We start from the raw sequence: 23,968 nt of genomic DNA on the forward strand, positions 1-23,968 counted from the left end.
ATAAGGAAACTGAAACTTCCATCCACAAACCAAATTCAGCTCTGGTTCTATTTGGTAAAACTCTTTCTGAAGTCAATGGGAGATGCATCTGCTTACACAGTGGCTAAATTGGCTTCCCAGGTGAAGACAATAACTGGCAAGGTGACACAAAATGTCAGATCTTGTTCTGTATAAAACACAGCAGTTAATGCTGCCATTTTAAGTGGTTTCAATCTGAATGGTTGCTCCAAAGCTTCAGTTGGAACTTCTTGATTCCACATCTTAAAAACAGACAAACAAATAAAAAAAAACCCAGTCAAAACCACCAGTTTTCACCCAAATTCAGGGGTAACGCTGTGAAACTGTGAATTTGCCATGACTTTGATGTAAAGCCATCAACTCTAGACCACGCAAAAGGTAGTGAACTTTAGCAAATCTTTTGATGAGCCTTGTATGAGTTTCAAGTGTGTAAAGAGGTATGGAAGCTGATGAATTTTACCTGGTCATGAGTTTAGTTGTGAATTTGCCCAGCTGTAGCCAGGATATATACTATACTATAGTGCATCTTATACAACTTCAGATGTGGCATAATTCTCCAGAGAAAAGCCAAAAGGATAAACACTACACAGAAATGAAAAGAATGGTAGAAATTTACATCTGAGGAGGAGCAAAGGGTAACAAGTGTTGTAACTGCACATTATATATAAAGCATGTGTAAAAGTGTGGCTCAAAGTAACGAGTGGCCATGAGAATATGCATCTGAGAGACTGAAAATACAAGTTTTAAGTACATACATACATATTTTTAAAAGGCTTCTATTTTGTTGAGAGGGACCAAGATGGATTTTAAAGCTATGAGGGGGAGAGAAAAAGAGCAGCATTTCTGAGCTTCCAGCATACAATAGCCTGATATTTTGCTTCAGTTACTCCTGGGGGCATTCTGTGCCAAAAATTTAAAAATTCTGAAAATTTTATTTGTCATAATAACACTACATAATTATGCCAGTTTCAATTTGGTAATTTATTTCAAAATACCTGTCAGCAAATATGTCTGCAACAATGCAGACATACACAAAAATTCCCCTGGGAGTAGAGAAAGAAACACCTATTGCAACCCAGTTCCTGTTTCTCTGTCCCCTCTACCCCAAGCCAAGCTGGGGGGCCAGATACCCACAACCCTTCCACCCCAGAGCCCACATGCAGGGCCTCCCCAGCCAATACACCTGAACCCCCTCCTCTCCAGAGCTCAACTGCAGGGGCCCCCAGGCCAGATACTCACACCCCATCCCCGTCCACAGCCTAGCTGCAGGGCCCCCCCAGACAGGGCCGGCTCCAGCATTTCTGCTGCCCCAAGCAAAACAAAAAAAAACAAAAAAAAAAGCCGCGATCGGTGGCGGCAATTGGAAAAAAAAAAACAAAAAAAACCCCGCGATCGGCGGCGGCAGTTCAGCGGCAGGTCCTTCGCTCCTAGAGGGAGTGAGGGACCTGCCGCCCCCGAATTGCCGCAGGTGCCGCCCCTCTCCCTTGGCTGCCCCAAGCACCTGCTTGTTAAGCTGGTGCCTGGAGCCAGCCCTGCCCCCAGACCAGTTACCTGAACCCCCTCTCCCCCCCAGAGCCAGGGGCGGCTCCAGGCACCAGCGCAGCAAGCGTGTGCCTGGGGCGGCAAGCAGCGGGGGGCGGCGTGCCGGTCGCCATGAGGGCGGCAGTGAGGCAGTCTTTGGTGGCATGCCTGCGGGAGGTCTGCTGGTCCCGCGGCTTCGGCGGCAATTCAGCGGCGGGTACGGCGAAGGCACGGGACTGGCAGATCACCCGCAGAAACGCTGCCGAATCTGCGTGAGCAGCGGAGGCTGCCTGAATGCCGTCCTTGGGGCGGCAAAAACATGGAGCTGCCCCTGCCCAGAGCCCAGGGATCCAGAGGGAGAAACAGCCTGCTGATCCCAGGCTTGCACAGAGTTTGAGTTTCCTGCCTACCGCCCTCTCCTTCCCTAAGAGCATGCTGGGAACTGCAGCTGCCAGGAACCCTCTAGCTCAGTGGTTTTCAAACTTTTTTTCTGGGGACCCAATTGAAGAAAATTGTTGATCCCCATGATCCAATGGAGCTGGGGATGAGGGGTTTGGTGTGTGGGAGGGGCTCAGGGCTGGGGCAGAGGGTTGGGGGGGGGTGAGGGCTGCAGGGTGGGGCCAGGAATGAGGGGTTCAGGGTGTGGGAGGGGGCTCTGGACTGGGGCAGGGAGTTGGGGTGCGGAAGAGGGTCAGGGCTCTGGGCTGGGGGTGCAGGCTCTGGGGATGAGGGGTTTGGAGTGCAGGAAGGGGTTCCAGGTTTGGGGGGCTCAGGGCTGGGGCAGGGGGTTGGGGCACAGACTTACCTCCGGCAGCTCCCCGGCAGCGTCACAGCTGGGGTACAGAGGCAGGGTCCCCGTGCTGCACCCCGGAAGCAGCCAGCAGCAGGTCTGGCTCCTCCTAGGTGGAGGCGTGCAAGTGGCTTCAAGCGACCCTCGCCCGCAGGCACCACCCTCCCAGTTTCCACTGGCCAATTCCCGACAAATGGGAGTGCAAAGCCGGTGCTCTGGGCAGGGGCAGCGCGCGGAGCCCCATGGCCCCCTGCCTAGAAACCGGACCCGCTGCTGGCTGCTTTCGGGGTGCAGCACAGTGTCGGAAAAGGTAGGCACTAGCTGGGCAGCACCGCCATCGGGACTTTTAACATCCCAGTCAGCAGTGCTGACCAGAGCAAGGTGACCTAGTGCCTGACATGCCGCGACCCAGTCCAGTGGCCCCTACTGCTGGCTAGCAGCACTGCAGCCCACTTCCATGGGGGAAAGCAAATTCTGTGAGCATAACGTTAATTTCTGCAAAATTCTGCATTGGGCAGTGGCGCAGAATTTCCCCAGGAGTATTCAGTTCAGCAAAGAAGTGGGGAGAGAGAGAAAGCCCTCCCTGAAGCAGCAGTAAAGGAGGAACAAGCATGTATAGGGGCAACCACTAACAAGGCTATATTTAAGGATGAGAAACTATTTCCCTTATAAACAACCAGTTTTTGTTGGTTTATAGCAGGGGTAGGCAACCTATGGCACGTGTGCCGAAGGCAGCACGCGAGCTGATTTTCAGTGGCACTCACACTGCCCGGGTCCTGGCCACCGGTCCAGGGGGCTCTGCATTTTAATTTAATTTTAAATGAAGCTTCTTAAACATTTAAAAAGCCTTATTTACTTTACATACAATAATAGTTTAGTTATATATTATAGACTTATAGAAAGAGACCTTCTAAAAAACGTTAAAATGTATTACTGGCACGCGAAACCTTAAATTAGAGCGAATAAATGAAGACTCGGCACATCACTTCTGAAAGGTTGCCGACCCCTGGTTTATAGCCTGTCTGATTAATCACTGCTGGCTGAGAATTATCTAAGAGGAAACACCTTTTTACTGTATATTAAACAAAATCCTTCAATTATTTTTGAGTTAAAAGAGGCAAATGGTAGAAGTCAGAACACATCAGATGCTTTTTTGGTTCTGGTAAGAAACGAAGTTTTTGTTAATTTGGAACAAAATGCAGCATCTGCTTAGCTCATGCGGTGGGCTAAAGAGAAATAGAAAAAGCAACTCAAAGCACAAGTAGCAGAAAGATAGCTCTGGGGTGGCTGCAGTAGTCATAATTATCAACAAAGAAGAAAAGGATCATAGGCTGCAGTCATCATCATCCTTATTTCGGGGATAGCATCTTTGCCCGAAAACGAATTAAATATCCTTTGCCTGGGGTGGGCGGGGACTGGCTGCTAATTTGCTTTGACATCTTCCAAAAGGCCCCCCGGGGACTTCAGCCAGGCTTAGGATGACCATACAGCAAGTGTGAAAACTCGGGATGGGGGTGGGGAAGTAATAGGCGCCTATATAAGACAAAGCCCCAAATATCGGGACTGTCCCTATAAAATCGGGACATCTGGTCACCCTAGCCAGGCTGGACCCTTTAATTCATCCCGCAGCAGTAGGGCAGGGCGGTTACAGGTGCCAGCGTATCTGTGGGTTTTGCTGGCACTGGGGAGGAGCTGAGTCCCTCAGGGATGGGAGAGGCACTGGGTGGAGGCTGGAGCGCCAGAGAAGAACTGGGCTGACTCGTTGCAGAGCGAAGCCTGGGAACGGCACGTACCGGGGCAGGGACACGTGCCACGCAGCAGGATGATGATGGCTTCAGCCAGGTGCAGCAGGCAGGGAAGCGACGCCGCAGCAGCGCCACCTGCTGCCCCTGCGGGTTAATGCTGCACTGGGAAGCGACGCCGCAGCAGCGCCACCTGCTGCCCCTGCGGGTTAATGCTGCGCTGCCGTACTCGGCGCCCTGAAGACGCCATGCGCTCGGCGAGCCGCTGCAGCAGCCGTCCGCCGCCCGGGTGCCCCAGAGAGGCCCGAGGGGCTATTCCGTGCTGTGCATGCTCCCGCGGGGTGTGAGCCCCTCCCCGCCCCCACACGCCTTCCGAAACTGCCAGCCCGCTCCCCGGGAGCTCCCCGTCGCTGTACATACCCGCTGCACTTGGTCCCTCCGGCTCCTCTCTGGGGGAGCAGACAAACACCGCCGGGCGCCTGGCTAAGCAGCTGGTGGCTTAAACTCAGTGGCAAAAATAAAGGAGGCTGGCCAGGAAAAGCACCGAGTCAGCACTTGTCCTCTCTATATAGCCCTCAAGGTCACCCTAGCAATCAGGTGGTAGCGTGGCCGAGTGGTCTAAGGCGCTGGATTTAGGCTCCAGTCATTTCGATGGCGTGGGTTCGAATCCCACCGCTGCCAATAAAGCTTTTATTTGCAGGTTTGGCCAGTTGTTAGTTTCCTATCAGTATTTTAAATTTGTTTCTAATGAAAGAATGCCAGTTTTATGCCTGACGCGGCATCATGCATAGTGGTGTGCCCGAGGGCAATTTAGGAGGAAGGGGGTATCATCTTATCTGCTATTTTGTGTCTGCTTTGTATTTCTTAATGTTTGTGAATTTGTCTCTTTCCCCATAGAAACCTCTTCCCCTTCAATGCATATATGGTTCTTGGGGAGAATTTTCTGATGCTCACCAAAATGGTCTGGACCTTATGGGAGCATGATTTCTCATGAGTGATCATGCAAGCGGTCAGGTGGACAGATACCAGTCTCTTATGCAGAGATTTGCCCTGCTTCTGGGACAGATGAGCTGAAACTAGTGAAAGAGTTATTGGTGCACGGACAGACAGAGGGTGAAGGTCTGTTTGAACCAACATTGATAGCCGAGCCACAGCAATGAAGATCATGGAAGCCTTGTCCTGGGCTTGAGTCTGAAGTTGACTGAGATGGGCCCCCCAATCTTTGATAGAAGCAGCCACCACCAGAGTCAAGGCTGGTTATGGGGACAAAAATGGGACTCCTTTGCAGACATTTGCTGGGTCCAGCCACCAAGTCAGAGAGTGGAGCTCTCGAGCAGGTATGCAAATCCACATGTTCAGAGGGTGCCTGCAACTGGAAGGACAGTATACAGAATGAAGTCAGGCTTGCAGACAGTGAAGGTGAAGTCTGGCATGTGGGGTTACAGACATGCATGATGCCATATGGCCTAGGAGCTGAAGGCAGGCTCTCACTGTTGTTACAGGACTGAATTTGAGGATGTTGGAAAGGGTAACTATAGAATGGAATTTTCCAGCTGGGAGGTAAGATGTGGCTATTGTTGCATCAAAGGTCTCCCTCTATGAACATTATGCATTGAGAAGGGAGTAAATGGGACGTTTGCAAATTTAATTGCAGGTCTAGTTGGGAAAAGACTTGTCTGAGGACTAGGACACTGTTCTAGATCTGGTTGCTGGATGCTGCTTGGACTAGCCAATTGTACAAGTAGGGAAAAATTTGAATGTCCAAATGTCATAGGTGGGCTGCCACCATCGCCATGCACTTGGCGAAAACCCTCAGGAATGAAGATAGACTGAAGGGGAGCAATGTGTATGGATAGTGATTGGCGCTCACCAGAAATCAAAGGTACTTCCTGTGGGAGGCACGTATTGCCACATGGAAGTACATGTTCTGTAGCTTGGGGGCACCATATCAATCTCTAGTCTCCAAAGAAGGGACCGTAGACCATCCTAAACATAATTCTTTTGATGAATATGTTCCTCTTTCTTATATCTAAAACATAGTGGAGGCCACCAGATTTCTTTGGGACCAGGAAGTACCAGGAACAAAGCTCTTTCCCTTTGGGTTGGTAAGGAACTTCCTCTATTGCTCCCAACTCTAGAAGAGACCATAGTTCCTGAAATGACACGGTCTTGTGAGAGGGGTCCCTGAAAAGGGACGGGGAGGGTGGGTTAGGAACTGGATAACATATAGCGCCTTTACCGTGTCACTCAAAGGAGAATAGTGCTTACTAAACTTTTTCACACATGATTGCAGCTAGTATGTTGTTAGAGCATACAACAAAATGGGTGTTTCAGACACTTTGGTAATATCATGCTACCCCTCAGACCTGAGAGCAGCATTCTCTGCATGGCGCGGATCCATATTGGGGGAAGTGGAGGAGACTGGGTGGGCCAGTGCAAGAATGCACATCACACTTCCCCCATCCCCTTCATCCCCACAGACCTTACCTGGAAAAGGTAATATAGCCACTGACTGTGCGTGCTACTTTTAAGCCATAGCCCTCCTGAGGGTTGCAGGGATTGCTGTGGTCAGAGGGGAGTCCCAGTTAGTGAGTCTCCAATTCAGTCACATTGTCAGGAAGTCACTGGATAAGGATGGGGTCAGATGGAGGAGGCTTCCACTTAGATGTCTGTGGTCATCAATGGATTCTGGGATATCCAGCAGGTTTGTGGTCAGCCAAACAACCCTCTGCTTTTGGGAAAGCAGCCCAAACAATCTTCCTGGTGTTCTCAATCTACCTGGCTGTGCAAATTGATGTTTGTGACAATGGCTCAGTTTCCCTTATCTTGGAAGAACTTTGGAAAATGATGCTAAACTATATGTAACTTTTTGCATTTCCATCTAGTGGTATATTTTCAACTGGTTGTATTCAGATGAGAATATATAACTGAAAATATATGCCTTTTAGATGCCTATTTCATTCTAATAATCTTTCAATAAGTATGTTGTTAATTTTAGCAGCTGAAAGGACCTATATAACCAAACAACTGACACATCACCTCTCCTAATAATTAAGAGAAAAGTCAATTTAAAAGAGGTGCTGCAGAAAAAAGTCCTATTTCATGGGCTGGGCTAAATGTATAAATACAAGGTGATCTCAAAATTCATACACACCAGCCAAGGACCAATAAAAATAGATGAACTATTAAGTATCATTTGAAAAAGAAAAGGAAATGTAATACCATTGTTATTATTTAAGTCAGGATTATGTCTCCATTCTGCTAGGTCCTGTATGGTCACATAGGAAGAGACAAGCCTTAGTAACTCACAGAAAGTAGAACAAAGCGGGAGGAAATGTCAGTGTATGTGTGTGGGCTTTTCTCAAAGTTTCCTTCTTGTTTAAATAGTTTTTATAATATACTTATTTGTCCAATAACATAACATTTGCATCACTTTCAAGAGACAAAGAACACACACAAACAGGACATCCACATTTCAGCTTTAAAAATATCTGGCATAAATGCAGTACAGGATGATGACATTTCCTTAACTTAACAATGTTATTTCATTAATAATATTCAATATAATTAAGGTACACAGGGGTTGTACTGGTATCTGTTGGCCCATGAAATTAGGTACTTTAACTATGGACCAGAACAAAGTGCATCAACAATTGGACACTACTTCTGAAGTCCTCCTGATATTGTGGGACATTATGAATGAATGCTAATGAAGGTCACTCACTGCATGTGAGAGAGCCTTAATACATGCTGAATTTCAAGTACACTTTTATTTCACCTCTTATGCAGTGTCACAATACAGCTAATTCACAAAAAAAATTACATTGCAGGCATCTTTTCTGTACAGCTTGTGTGCATTGTGTATTGTTTACATGAATCTGTTTTTCACTTTTGTTGTTCTGTTTTCCAGCTTCTCTGTATTCCTCGCAATAACATGCATTGGCAACAGGTCTAGTCAGTCTTTCTCCTTATTCTAGCTGTGCTTGTCTTTGTTGATACAGTATTGCAGATTTACTGTAGTTCCTTCTCTTCCAGTTTGTCATCCACTTCAACAAGCAGTTTGGAAAGAAGCCCTTTTGGTGTGAAACAAATAGATTCAACAGCTTTGACTTCTGCATTTGTCATTGGTGATCATCTTTGGCCTTCTGACCTTACTATACTTTATTTTAACCTTTTAAGAAGGTTTACTGATGTGCCGTCTTTTTTTAGTTTAAGCCTAAAAATAACTGCCTATTACATCGGAGCTAATATCTGGTGCAGAGTAATGCAGCCCATGTGAGCCGAGGACTATACTTTGACTGATTACAAGCCAGTTTATTAACGCTCAGGAAACATAAGTTAATGTTGGTTTTCTTTGAAAAAATGCATAATTGAAAGGTCTTGCAATGTAAAAGAAAGAAACATCAAACTTAGAAAGCTGCCAATTAAGGAAAGTATGACTTTAAGGAAGATGTGAGGATTCTGGTTTTCTGGTCTTGTTTTAATAAAATGGTCCACAGAATCGGCAAATGTGAACTTCTTTGGATAATAACCTAGCTGGTTGCGTGCCTTGTCTATTCGGAATGTGTGAGTCACAGCAATGTTCCGCACCTACAAGGCAAAAGAACCAACAGTCAAAGAGCTGCATACATTCCAAACTGTGAACAAAACTCTGTTATGTGAATGGTAGCACAACAGAATATGAAAGAAAAGCAAATTCTCAAATTAAAAATAACTTTGGGCCAAACTGTACACTCCCATGGACATACCTCACATTCTCCTCACAAATGGAGGGTCTTGGGAGTCTGTAGAGAAGGCAGAGGCTGCTATCTTCCAGCCTTTTGGACTCTACACAGGGAGCTCAGACCCTCTCCAGCAGCATCTCGCTGTGCTGTTGGTCAGGCACCCTACATCCATCCATCCATCTATTGTACTTCAATGGCCCCACATTACCATAATATCTGAGTGCCCACAATCTTTAGAATATTTATCTTCACTACACCTGAGGGGAGTATAGAGAACTGAGGAAAGACTAATGACCAGATTTTTAAAGGTATTTAGGCATCTAAAGATGCAGATAGTCACCTAGTGGGATTTTCAGAAGTGCCTTGGCACCTGGATGCTTTTGAAAATCCCAATAGATGCCTATCTGCATCTTTAGGTGCCCAAATACCTTCAAAAACGGACCCTAAATTGGCTTGCCCAAAGTCACACAGGAAGTCTGTGGCAGAGCATGGAAATGAACATGTATCTCCCAAGCCCCGGCAAGTGCTCTGACCACTGAACCATCCTTCCTTGTGACTGTGTCTCTCCCATCTTTTGAAGAGGTGGAGAGGGGCAAGTGCTGAGAAATTAAAAATGTAAGCAGCATTATGGTAGGCTTGGGATGCCCTAATGGAGATCTGTTGCGTCAGAAGGGAAGATTTCTGTGGCAAGTGGTTCCTCCCACTCTTGGTCCGGGCTCCAGGTCCAAACCATGCAGTCCCAGCCTTGTACTTAATCCATTGAGAAGATGGATTGGAAGACAATGATGGCATGGGGGTGGTGCTTCTTGGCACCACACATCTCCCTAAGTCAGATCAGAAGATCTTCCTCTTGCAGAAATAGTGAAGATGATCTTCCCTATAGCAATTTTTAGCTACTCACATGAAGTGAAATAATTACTTGTCATTTTACCAAGAGATTGTTGAGATTTGTTTCTTTTTTGTCGCAAATTATTTAGCAATGTTTAATTACTGGTACAGACTAAAACCATTGCTTCTTATTTGCTTGTGTTTTCTAAAATTAACTTAATAATTACATTTTCTTGGGAATTATTAAATAACAAGATAAATAATACAAGTGTGTTTAAATGGACAGAAATTATTTAGGCATCATATTTCTAATAACAAATATACCATATGGCCCAAATTGTGGCTGGCATTTATTTTTTCCATGAAAATTGCAGGTTAAAGACAGAGCACAGATGGGGAGTTTTATTCTTTGACTTGTGTGAATTCTTTGTGAGCTTACTGTAACATTGTGCCCCCAGTATTAATATAACATGCTTCCTGCAAATTTTAATTAGATATTTTATAAAGATACATATTTTACCTCATTTCTGGTCAGCAAAGGTGTAAATTCAATAACTGGTTTCAACGCCAAGTGCAGATATTCCATTGTTGTGGCTGTGAAACAGAAATTTACTATTTGAGATAACAATAGTAAACCACTAAAATATTGTAATTTTAGTATAACTGTTCATGTAGGTAATGTTAAAGAAAATTTAAATTGCTAAAGAACGGTGGACAAAATAATTGAAATCAGTAGCACTACTTGCTTCAGTAAGATGGGTTGGATTGTTGCTATTTTTGTACCATAAAGTAGGGGCCTACTTGGGATTACTTATATGAATAAAGGGTTTGTATGATTGGATGTAGGCCTGGTAGATTGATTAAATAACTACAAGACTTTGGAAAACATAGTGATAACAAGCCATTGTAGGTTGGATTCTGCATTTGTTTCACACCCGAGATTCTCATAGATGTCAGAGGGAGTTTGGGATGTACAAGATGCAGAATTCAGCATTGCAAGGAAAACATCTAGGGCTGTCAAGCAATTAAAAACATTAATCGTGATTAATTGGATGATTAAAAAAATAATTGCAATTAATCATGCTGTTAAACAATAATAGAATACCATTTATATAAATATTTTTGGATGTTTTCCACATTTTCAAATATATTGATTTAAATTACAACACAGAATACAAAGTGTACAGTGCTCACTTTATATTTATTTTTTATTATAAATATTTGCACTGTAAAAATAAAAGAAATAGTATTTTTCAATTCACTTAATACAAGTACTGTAGTGCAATCTCTTTATCATGAAAGTTGAACTTAAAAATGTAGAGTTATGTACAAAAAATAACTTCATTCAAAAATAAAACAATGTAAAACTTTAGAGCCCACAAGTCTACTCAGTCCTACTTCTTGTTCAGCCAATCGCTCCGACAAACAAGTTTGTTTACATTTGCAGGAAATAATGCTGCCCGCTTCTTGTTTACAGTGTGACCTGAAAGTGAGAACAGGCATTTGCATGGCACTGTTGTAGCCGGCATCACAAGATATTTACGTGCCAGGTGCGCTAAAGATTCATATGTCCCTTCATGCTTCAACCACTATTCCAGAGGACATGCGTCCATGCTGATGATGCGTCCTGCTCAACAATGATCCAAAGCAGTGCGGACCGACATGTTCATTTTCATCATCTGAGTCAGAAGTCACCAGCACAAGGTTGATTTTCTTTTTTGGTGGTTCGGGTTCTGTAGTTTCCGCATCAGAGTGTTGCTCTTTTAAGACTTCTGAAACAGGGACGGCTCCAGGGTTTTGGCCGCCCCAAGCAGCCAAACAAACAAACAAAAAAGCCGCGATCGCGATCTGCGGCGGCAATTCGGCGGGAGGTCCTTCGCTCCGAGCAGGAGTGAGGGACCGTCCGCCAAATTGCCGCCGAACAGCTGGACGTGCCGCCCCTCTCCGAAGTGGCCGCCCCAAGCACCTGCTTGGTAAGCTGGTGCCTGGAGCCGGCCCTGTTCTGAAAGCATGCTCCACACCCCGTTCCTCTCAGATTTTGGAAGGTAGTTCAGATTCTTAAATCTTGGGTTGAGTACTATAGCTATCTTTAGAAATCTCACATTGGTACCTGCTTTGCGTTTTGTCAAATCTGCAGTGAAAGTGGTCTTAAAACAAACAACATGCTGGGTCATCATCTGAGATTGCTATAACATTAAATATATGGCAGAATGCGGGTAAAATACAGAACATATAATTTTCTCCAAAGGAATTCAGTTATAAATTTAATTAACACATTATTTTTGTAAACGAGCATCACCAGCATGGAAGCATGTCCTCTGGAATGGTGGCCAAAGCATGAAGGGGCATACGAATGTTTAGCATATCTGGCACGTAAATACTTTGCAATGCCGGCTACAAAAGTGCCATGTGAACGTCTGTTCTCACTTTCAGGTGACATTGTAAATAAGAAGTGGGTACCATTATCTCCCGTAAATGTAAACAAACTTGTTTCTCTTAGTGATTGGCTGTACAAGAAGTAGGACTGAGTGTACTTGTAGGCTCTAAAGTTTTACATTGTTTTGTTTTTGAGTGCAGTTATGTAACAAAAAAAAAATCTGCATTTGTAAGTTGCGCTTTCATGATAAAGAGATTGCACTATGGTATTTGTATGAGGTGAATTGAAAAATACAATTTCTTTTATTATTTTTACAGTGCAAATATTTGTAATAAAAATAATATAAAGTGAGTGCTGTACACTTTGTATTATGTGTTGTAATTTAAATCAATATATTTGAAAATGTAGAATAACATCCAAAATATTTAATAAATTTAAATTGGTATTCTATTGTTTAACAGTGTGATTAAAACTGCGATTAATTGCGATGAATTTTTTTAATCACGATTAATTTTTTTGAGTTAATCGCGTGAGTTGACTGTGATTAATTGACAGCCCTAAAAACATCAATTTCAGAGTATACAATGAGGCCAAAGTTTTTTACCTGTAATTTTTTACATTCATATTGTGAACTTTACCTCTATTCAGGGAGCCTGCACAAGGCTCATAGAACCCTTAATTTCCACTTAAGCCCTAGTGAGATTTTAGGTGAGAGTTAAATGATGAATAAATCTTGTGTTGGCTCTCTTCATACGGGTGAATTTCATCAGTACGTGTCATATAAACCAAATTGTCACAAAGCTAGTGAACAATTACTTTTGGAATTGCACAATTTAAAACTGTTCAATCTTGCATTTTACAAAAGTGTCATGGAAATAAAAACTCAGAAAAAAAGTAAAAAAGCAAAATTAACCAATGCATGGCATTCAGATAATATGGATAGGGGAGCAGGATAGACAGAAAGATAAATAAAAATATTTTACCTGCTACGTAAACAAAGCAAGTAGGAATACGTATCCAGGGTGGACTGCAACCTAATTTTTCAAACTGAAAGGGATTAAAAATAGTGAATAACAAAAGAGAAACTAATAAATGTACGGATATCAGTGCAGAAAGTGTATATGGAAATATTTATAGATAAAATATAAACCTGGATGTTCATTTTCAAATCAGTTTGTTGTTGTTATTATTTTACCATTTTTCTTCTCAAAAAGTTTCCAAACATAATTACATGAGAAATGTAGGAAATTACATTTATCTGAAATAGCAGTGTATGTGAGAAAAATGCATTTTGTATTCTTTGATCCTTATCCCACAGTCATGATGCACTGATTTCTCATTTTACAGTGTTAAAATGTTATGGTTTTAGTAAATCATTAACAGTAAAGTGATTAATGGAAAAATTATGTGTATTACAGAATAACAGCCTAAGCCTACATTCTTTGTGAACCCAAAACTTCCACTGGTGTCGGTAGGAAGGAAGGATCAGGCACTAATCTGATAAAATAAATATACCAAGAAGGTAGCTTTCGCTTATTCCGGTACACATTGTCCTGACTTCAATTAGTTATTAAGCCTAACATTTGGAAAGGTGCTCTTGAACCTGAGATGAGCATGCAACCCCCCCAATGTGTACACAAAAGTTGAACTTGTATACATACAAAGGAATGGTGGACCGCATGCAATTCCCTGATATATGCATCCATATTTGCACATACAGTTTTCAAAATGTGGGCCTACAGTTTTTCTACATTCATTGTATTGTATTTGAAATAAATATATGTATTACATACTAGTGGAGTTATCCATTCAAAAAGGTTGACATTCTTGCCATCATTTATGTAGTATGCCTGACCACTCTGTTAAAGAGACAGAGAAAAGACAGCTTAGTAACATGATACTGTGCGTGGAGTGACATTTTTTCATTCTCTCTTTAAATATCTGTACTGATTTTGTAAATAATATAGCAACATAAATAAAAGTGTATATATAGATCAACAGGTTACCCAAATTCTGTTTCAATTAACAACTATTCTGTATAAAGTACAACTGATTGCCACAACACTGATTGTTTTATTTTGGTTAATAACCTGCTTCACTGTAAAATTGCTTATTACAAGTTTATTGCTGGTAAAATGCTATTTTACTGTGATTCCCAAACACAGTGAAATTGATTCTAAATTGACACTTTAATAATGTGTGCCTTCTTGGAACACACAGGAAATATTAGGCTTATATTCTGTTCTTAGTTACACTGGTGAGACCCCATTGAAGGCCAAGTGACCGTACTTGTGGAAGTTTGGCCTATTACCTTTTTCCTGTTAATAGCTTCACATATAAAACCCATAACACTAGTATATGCTTTGATAGTCTTACCAATGTACTTTTCTTTTTTAATTAATTATTTTAAACAGGGTAAAAATTTGTGCTAACAAGGAAGAAAAGACATGCAACATTTTTTTTTTAAATAGATGCACTTGTATTGAGTGTGCAGAGCTGGTAGTTTGCATGTGCAAATATATAGGTAAAAGCCGGCAGCAACACATATAGTTAAGGTTGTCTAAGACTTTCTTTCCATAATTAAATACATAGGTCCTGACTCTGCAAACTGATCTGCATGGATTGTGATATTAGCTGGGAGTGCTAGTTTCACAACAGCCATTGGCAGCTACTTGGGGAGGAAGGGACTATCTCAAACCACCTTCCCCACCCTCAGTCCCACTCCTATAATGGCCTCTGTGTATAGCGAGGATTGGGGTAAAACAGCCCCAACTCCATTCTCTAATTGTGTATTACTCCTTTGCCCCTGTTGGAGAAATAATAATAAAGCTAATTTGGGGAGAGTATTTTCCTGCTGGTGGACTGAGTCTTCACTATGTAGTGCACTCAATGTTCTCTAGTGCCACCAAAGTAGCTGGTACTTCATGGCAATAGATAGGGTGACCAGATGAGGGAAAGAAAATATCAGGATACATTGGGCGGGGGGGTGCCCGCCGGCAGAGCAAAAAAAAAAAAAAGCCGAGTCCTGCCCCGGCTGAGAAAAAAAACAAAAACAAAAAAAACCCCACAGTGCTGCCGGCGGATATCGGGACAAAATGCCCGAAATATCGTGACGGTCCCGATTTTATCGGGACGTATGGTCACCCTAGCAATAGAGTAGGGCAAAGGCCATGCACAGGAGGACCATGATGTGAGCGTTAAGAGCTAGTACCATGGTTCTGTTCTGATTATAGCTATTTTCATTTTAAACTTATATCAAACTAGATAGGGTGTTGCAGTGTTTTTTTTCTTTTTACTTACAGCTATATAGTTCCTCTCAGAGGTAAGAGCCACAGCAGCCAGGATATGAGCTTGTACAAGATTCTGTACATGAACCCAGTTCATTTTGGCAGAAGGGTCCCCAAACCTGAAGCGAAACAGCCCCTTCTGAATATTAACCTGCAAAAACATACAAACAGGAAATCCTTGCAGGATTTGGCTTAATTTTGCACATAAAAAGAGTACATCAAACAGAGCCCAGTCCTTCTCCCACTGAAGTCAATGGGAACTTTACCACCAACTTCCATGCCTCCAGGATTGGACACTTAATCAAAAATGAAAAAGGTTGCTATTTACTAAGGGGATGTATGACTCAAATACTGTGCTTAAGACTTCTAGTCTAGATTGTCTTTTTGTAATTTATTAGAACAGAAATCGAATCAAATACTGTGGTCAGATTTTAAAAATAGATCTGGATAATTTAATAACATGTTAATAAACAAAGCTAAAAGTAATCAAATATCATGCTCCAGAAAGTAAGCCGATCACTTAAAACAGTCAGGAGGGAACATCCTCATCCCCACCTACAATGTTAGACAATTTGCTAGGTGTATTATTGTGAGAAAGGGGTAACTTGCTTCAGAAACATTAATAGCCTCTAGGAAAGTTACTGGACTAGGATTAGTAGTCTGAACGAAAATGGGAAATTATAGAATCATAGAAGTTTAAGACTGGAAGGGGCCTCAAAAGGTCATTGAGTCCAGTCCCCTGTATTCAAGGCAGGACTAAGTATTATCTAGGCAATCCCTGACAGGTGTTGTCTAACCTGCTCTGAAAAATTTCCAATGACATAGATTCCACAACCTCCCGAGGCAATTTATTCCAGTGCTTAACCGCTCTGACAGTTAGGAAGTTTTCCCTAAAGTCCAACCTAAACCTCCCTTGATGCAATTTAAGCCCATTGCTTCTTGTCCTATTCTCAGGTTAATGAGAACAATGTTTCTCCCTCATCCTTATAACAACCTATTAAGTACTTGAAAACTGTTATCATGTCCCCCTTGGCCTTCTCTTCTCCAGACTAAACAAACACAGTTTTTTCAATCTTTTCTCATAGGTCAGGTTTTCTAGACCTTTAATCATTTTTGTTGCTCTCCTCTGGACTTTTTCCAATTTGTCCACATCTTTCCTTAAATGTGGCACCTAGAACCGGACACAGTACTCCAGCTGAGGCCTTATCAGAGCAGAGAAGAGCAGAAGAATTATTTCTCGTATTTATGCTTATGAAACTCTCATTTCTAGAAGATACTTCTTCTTGCTCTACTGTGTTTCTATTATTTGTCTTTTGTTAAGGAACATCACCAATTTAGGGCCAATTACTGCTCTTTGATTCTCCAGTTGAAGTTATTGGTATTGGGACATTTGTGAGTGTATTTTAGCACAGTGCTATAGGTACATAATCCTAACTCATTGTGTTGCAAGAACTCATTATGATGCAAGTATTGTCTCTTGTTCTGAGGGCTGTCCCTTTTTTTAGACCCAAATGGATCTTCTTTTACACAAACCTGCTGCTATCTCACTTTAATTATTGTGAATTATTTATTGTAAATGCTAAATCATTCAATTGAATTTACTGAGAATTATATAGGCTAAAGAAATTAACCCCACATTGTTTAAAGTGTTCTCTGCTCTCTTGTCTTCTTGTGGCCTTGTGCCACATTAATGTGTGGAAAGGCCATATGTATTTCATACTGCATATATGTCTTCTATTATTTTCTATAGGTTTCAGGTGTGTGTGCGCTATATGTAGGAAAGGGGCCACTGCATAGCAGCTGTTACATGAATCTATAAATGGTCTCACATCAGTGCATTATTTAAACATATGCTACTTTCTCTAGCATTCTTATATAAATTACATACGGTTTTGTTCCATGTACATCCAAAAAGGAACAGCAGATTTGCCACCTGCTTTACTCTCCTAAGTGAAATACTAGAAAAGAAGTTTCTTCGGCTAAAGTTCTGGGTTTTTTTTAAATTGGCTTCATGCATATCTATAAGTATTCTCCTGGACAGTACAACTGAAATCAGTTAAACTATAAATGGAAAACAGCTGGTGACAGGCCTGATATTTGAGGAGGCATTCAGTGACACTCCCCATGCCCACATGCCCTTGACAACTCCTTTATGCCAGTCCCCAGGCTCCTTTTAAGTCCTGGAATTGCTAGCAGCCTTCCATTGCACCCTATGATCCTTGACCCCTGCCACTCTGCTATACACAATGTGGCTCCCTCTGGCTTCTGGTTGTCATGGAGATATCACAGGCCCTGTTAGAGGTAGCAGTTTTGAGTTGGGAAAGGCAGAGTTAGGATGTCACAAGGGGAGGGCATTTAAAACCTGAGAGCTTTAACAGGGAGAAGGAGTGGGGGAATGAGGGAGCTTGTAGGTCAATGAAAGGGGAAAGTAAGGAGATTTGGGATTCAGCCAAGGGATGGAGAAAGGAGGTTTGAGGGTCAGTGAAGGGAGACTGAGGTGGAGCTTGGGAGCAGTGGGGCATGGAGAGGAGAGTGAGAGGGTTTAGAGGGCAGTGAAGAGTTTTAAGAAGGAAGAGTGAGAATGTCTGGGGGAGTGAGAGGTTTGATAACAATGAGAAGTGGAAGTAGGTGGGGCTTGGGGGATTGTGAGAGAAGACAGAAAGGGGATTTAGGGAATAGTGAGGGGAACAGAGGATATGCATCAGAGTGAAGGGAAGGAATATCTGAGGGAGTTTGGGAATAATATTTGGGAATGAGGGGATTTTGTAGCAGTGAAGGAAAGGAGAAGTAAATATTGTTGAGTGCAAATGGAAGGGAAGTGAGGTGATTTGGGAAATAGTGAAAGGGAGACAGGATGCGCTTGTGGCTAATGCACTGGAGTGGGACTAAGGAGATCTGGGGTTTATTCCCTTTGTGTCCTAGGGCAAGTAACTTACATCTCTCTGTGCCTTAATTTCCCATATGCAAAATGCGAACAAATACATCTTTACCTCATAGGGTTTGGTGGCAATAAATCCATAAGTATTTGGGAGGCACTCAGATACTCTCGGGCCAAATAAGTACTAATATATGTATTAAATAGAAAGCGGATTGAGGGGAAAGTGTGAGGAGGTCTTCAGAGCAGCAGATGGGAGTTTGGGGGAAGTGAGGAGGAGGTTTTGCAGAAATGAATAGGAGTTGGGAAAGTGTTTTTGGACAGTGGCAGGGAAAGGAGTGTAAGGCACGTTAAGGACAAATGAGGGGAGAGTGTGAGGAGATGTGGGAAGCAGTGAGGAGGTCTGCAGATCAGTGAAGAGGATTGAGGATTGTGAGGAGAGAATTTCCAGAAATGAAAGATAGGAGAAGATTGAAAGAGAAAGAGAGATTTGGGGTACTTTGAAGACCTTCAGAGAGGGTGGGTTGGTTGGAGAACATGAGGAAGGAGAGAGTTAGGGGGCAAGTGGAGAGAGAATGAGGGGTTTTGGAGGTAGTTAGGGGGAAAGTGAGGAAATTTGAAATCACTGAGAAGAGAGTGAAGGGGTTTTAGGCAGAAGGAAGGATTGGAGGGAAAGATTGGAGAACACAGGAAAGAAAAATGAGGAAAGGGAAAGTGGGAAAGGGAAGGGACAAGTGAACTTGGGGAAAGGAGGGAAAAAGAGGAGTCAGCTGAAAGCAAAAATGGTGAAAAATAATAAACTGATATGAAAGAATCAGAAAAGAGTCTTGAAGACAAAGGAGAGCTGCAGGAAAAGCTGTAGATAAAATAAACAGAAATTTTAAAAATTATTGAACAGAATGAAGGAAAACAGAGGTTGAAAAAGACATAAAAGAAAAAAAATATACACCAAGACACACTACAGAGAAAATGGGAAAAAAGGAACAACAAAATGAAGAAGCCATAGTAAGTTTTTTTATATATATATATATATATATATATATATATATATATATATATATATATATATATATATATATATATATATATATATATATATATATAAAATTTAATTAGAAAATGCTGTAATTAAATAAATTACATACACTACCCCATCCCATCATTTATGTCAAATATGTGGCATATACAAATTGTATATAATAGGATGGTGTCACAAAAAGGTTTTATTACCATAATTTTGGGATGGTTATGTTACTCATGAGTGATCAATCCACAAGTGATTTATGTATATCACCTCACATGAGTATCGATAAAACTATTTTACCACAACACACCAGCATGTGTATTTTATATGCCATATATTTTACAGAAAAATTACTTTACGGCTATCTTGTACATTTTATTGGAATGATTTGTTGTATATCTCCATCTCTGAAGTCAAGTTCCTTAGTTAGCATGAGACCAGCTGTACAGGAATAACTTTCTCACCCCAGTTTCTAAATCTATCAATCATGCAGCACGCCTGAACCCTACATTTTAGCACAACCCTCCCCTGCTCCTATGAAAAATACAGATGTTAGTTATTCAGAGCCCTACATAACGTTAAAGAGTAATCTGCCCTCAAAACAAGTGACTTGTAATCATGCACACTCTGTCTTCTTAACACTATAGTAAGCCAACCACCTAAAATAAAGCAAGGGAAAAATAAGTAAACATGGGCACCTCTGTTTGCCCTTTAGTAACCTAATGAATTAGAAAGTATTTCAAACTCCTTAGCCTGATTCATTGGATAATGAAAGTCGTTAATGGTTGATGCTGGAAATAAGATATTTTGCTGTATCATCTTTTATTAATATTTTAAAACTTATGAGTATAAGTTGCATAGTGAAGTCTGAAATATATCTGGATCTGAATCTATTATAGTACAAGCTCTAAACTACCGGTATTTCAAATCAATGTACAATTGCTGAGTTTACATTTGCTTGCGATGAAGAATGACTTTATTGACTATTTTTGTACCTACCGTATATTCTTTAAAGATATATTTTCTCTGTAAAGCATGTGCTATTTTATTAATTGTAATGTCTTAAAAAACTAAGAGCAGATTGTAGCTGTTTCCAGACAACTAGCCAATTAATCTATGACATTAATTATAATAAATGCTATTGTATATTAATGAAAAGTTGTACTGATAAAATAAAATAAAATAAATACTGCTACTCGTGGCAGATGTCTTTGCTCTCCTGGTCCGTAGATGCCTGGTGGGCGAAGAACACATGTACGGAGCTTATCACCTCCTAGGATATATGATAAAATGTGATTCTCAAATGACTTTCATATTACTACATTACAGGTACTTTTCATAGGCTATGAATATCCAAATGCATATAAAATGAGGGCCCAAAGCTGTAGCCACTCCATGTGCAGAACTTACTTTGAAGTAAATGATTTTCATCTTCTTTTAAAAAAGGAAATTAAATTAGTACTTGTGAAAGGTGCTGGCTTGATAGCCCCCCAAAGTTTATTTCTTTATCCACAAAACAGACAGTAGCAATATAAAAATTCACCAAACTGCCTTGCCAATGTGCTTCAAACTCTGATTTGGAGGGATTCCCTCTAGCAGTTACTGAGTATTTCAATCCCTTGTCCATACAGTCTTTGATCTCTGCATTAAGATAGCCAAAAAGAATGCCAATTGTGACAATATTTTTTGTGATGTGAACTAGTATAAAAAAAAAATTGGAATAAGCTCACCAAACTAATTTTACATAGACCACGAACCACGATCAGGAAGCATTGGCTTTCAGTCACTAGAGATATGAGCTGGAATTGAACCATTAATTTATAGATGGAAGGCTTCGAATATTTGGCCCAATCCTGCTTCCATCGAAGTTGATGGCAAAACTATCATTGACTTTTATGGGAGCAAGATTGGGCCCATCCCCCTATTTTCCCACAGTACATTGGTGATCTAGTTAAGTGGTCTCCAAAGTGGGGTGCGTGGCAGGAGGAGCGCTTTTTTTTTTTCCCTTCGGCAGTTTGGGCGGGAGTCCGAGATTTTTTTTTTTTTTTTTTGCTTCGGCGCGGCAGGGGGTGCGTGCTCAAAATTTTTTTACTGATAGGGGTGCGCGATCAAAAAAGTTTGGAGACCACTGATCTAGTTCATCATATCAGAATAATTAAATTCTTAATACACTATCACAAGACTTTGATGAAGTGAATTACCTAATCTTGATATAGCATTAAATCCAAGTTTCATGTTTGAAATGTTTAACTGTATTTAAAACTGACTGAACCATCTTAGGTTATGTCTACACTGCACTTTTGTCATTAAAACTTTTGTCGCTCAGAGGTGTGAAAAAAACACACCCCTGAACGACAAAAGTTTTAACAATGAAAAGTGCCAGTGCTTCGTCAGTGGGAGAGGCTCTCCCATCGATGAAGCAACTGCCCCTTGTTGGGGGTGGTTTTATTTCGTCACCGGCAACAAAGAGAGGCCACACTGCTTACCTTACAATGGCACGGCTGCAGTGGCACAGCCGCATCATTGTAAGGTGCACAGTGTAGATATAGCCCTAATCTGCTAAATAGCTATATAATACATATGACACAGAATACGTTTTAGAGAGACAAGGTGGGTGAGGTAATATCTTTTAACATTCATGGTATTATATTAAGGGTACGTCTATACTTACCTCTGGGTCCGGCGGTAAGCAATCGATCTTCTGGGATCGATTTATCGCGTCTTGTCTAGACGCGATAAATCGATCCCGGATCGATCCCGGAAGTGCTCGCCGTCGACGCCGGTACTCCTGCTCGGCGAGAGGAGTACGCAGAGTCGACGGGGGAGCCTGCCTGCCGCGTGTGGACCCGCGGTAAGTTCGAACTAAGATAGTTTGACTTCAGCTACGTGAATAACGTAGCTGAAGTTGCGTATCTTAGTTCGAAGTGGGGGGTTAGTGTGGACCAGCCCTAAGTATCAGAGGGGTAGCCATGTTAGTCTGGATCTGTAAAAAGCAACAGAGAGTCCTGTGGCACCTTTAAGACTAACAGATGTACTGGAGCATAAGCTTTCGTGGTTGAATGCCCACTTCGTCGGATGCATGTGACGAAGTGGGCATTCACCCACGAAAGCTTATGCTCCAATACATCTGTTAGTCTTAAAGGTGCCACAGGACTCTCTGTTGCTTTTTATGGTATTATATTAGCCACTTGTAGTACTTTGTAAGTATCAGATGAAAAAAGCCCTTTCTGGAAATTGTCCACAGCTAAATTTAACTCAATGTCACCTGGTCACATGGTATCATGTTGCTCTTTACGTTGATTTGTATTGAACTGGTAGTTATAGTTATAGTATCTCACAGGTGAGCTCAAGTGTTCAAGTGTATAACTGACTCCCTCAACATGGAAAACTCTGGGAAGCCCTAATAAATAATTCCAGGCTAAATATCAAATGCCTTCTGCAAAGTTTAATTTATAACTGTAGAACTAATGTTTTAATCAGCATTCATCTTTACTTATGTTATACAACACTTTCAATATGATTCATTTAAACAAGGTTTATTTTTTTAACTCTTCTATCCCTTTAAAGAAATGCTGGTATTCAAAAGTAAGTGTTGTATCATATATATTGTAGAAGTTGTAAACATTTTAAAATTATTTTTAGGGAAAATGTTTTAATTTTCTGGTATTGTGCTTTCTGGTATCTTTCTATAAATCTGTGAGTACAAGAACATAAAACATAAGAATGGCCATACTGGGTCAGAAAAGTGCAGTATCCTGTCTTCCGATAGCAGCCAATGCCACATGCCCCAGCGGGAACAAACAGAATAGGCAATCATCAAGTGATCCACCACCTGTCGCTCATTCCCAGCCTCTGGCAAACAGAGGCTAGGGACACCATCCCTGCCCATCCTGGCTAATAGCCATTGATGGACCTATCCTCCATGAATTTATCTAGTTCTTTTTTGAACCCTGTTATAGTCTTGGCCTTCACAACATCCTCTGGCAAAGAGTTCCACAGGTGAAGTGTGCGTTGTGTGAAGAAATACTTCCTTTTGTTTGTTTTAAACCTGCTGCCTATTAATTTCATTTCGTGACCCCTGGTTCTTGTGTTATGAGAAGGAGTAAATAACACTTCCTTATTAACTTTCTCCACACCTGTCATGATTTTATAAACCTCTATCATATCCCCCCCTTAGGCCTGGTCTACACTACGAGTTTAGGTCGACTTTAGCAGCGTTAAATCGAATTAAGCCTGGACATGTTCACACGACGAAGCCCTTTCTTTTGACTTAAAGGGCCCTTTAAACCGGTTTCTTTACTCCACCTCCGACGAGGGGATTAGCGATAAAATCGGCCTTAGCAGGTCGGAATTGGGGTAGTGTGGACGGAATTCGACGTTATTGGCCTCCGGGAGCTATCCCACAGTGCTTCATTGTGACCGCTCTGGACAGCACTCTCAACTCAGATGCACTGACCAGGTAGACAGGAAAAGCTCCGCGAACGTTTGAATTTCATTTTCTGTTTGCTCATCGTGGAGAGCACAGGTGACCATGCAGAGCTCATCAGCACAGGTAACCGTGATGGAGTCCCAGGATCGCAAAAGAGCTCCAGCATGGACAGAACGGGAGGTACGGGATCTGCTCGCCATATGGGGAGATGAATCAGTGCTAGCTGAACTCCGTAGCAGTAAACGAAATGGCAAAATATTAGAAAAGGTCTCCAAGGCCATGAAGGACAGAGGCCATAACAGGGACGCACAGCAGGGCCGCGTGAAAATTAAGGAGCTATGGCAAGCCTACCA

General features: G+C 41.9%; 1 protein-coding gene and 1 non-coding gene across 2 annotated transcripts in view; one reads left to right on the forward strand and one right to left on the reverse strand.

Annotated features, from left to right (window-relative positions):
* The first annotated feature begins 4,670 nt into the window (after positions 1-4,670).
* Positions 4,671-4,752, forward strand: TRNAL-UAG (transfer RNA leucine (anticodon UAG)). The gene has a single exon. It is a non-coding gene; the product is annotated as a tRNA-Leu (tRNA).
* Positions 4,753-8,409: 3,657 nt separating this feature from the next.
* Positions 8,410-23,968, reverse strand: part of SDR42E2 (short chain dehydrogenase/reductase family 42E, member 2) — a 30,772-nt gene continuing 15,213 nt past the window's right edge. The window contains 6 exon segments of the mRNA XM_065412626.1: positions 8,410-8,661; positions 10,144-10,217; positions 12,984-13,047; positions 13,794-13,859; positions 15,301-15,438; positions 20,377-20,459. Of these exon segments, the coding sequence (XP_065268698.1) occupies positions 8,410-8,661; positions 10,144-10,217; positions 12,984-13,047; positions 13,794-13,859; positions 15,301-15,438; positions 20,377-20,459 (677 nt within the window).

The sequence above is a fragment of the Emys orbicularis genome, chromosome 10, assembly GCF_028017835.1.
Source record: "Emys orbicularis isolate rEmyOrb1 chromosome 10, rEmyOrb1.hap1, whole genome shotgun sequence".
Taxonomy (NCBI): domain Eukaryota; kingdom Metazoa; phylum Chordata; order Testudines; family Emydidae; genus Emys; species Emys orbicularis.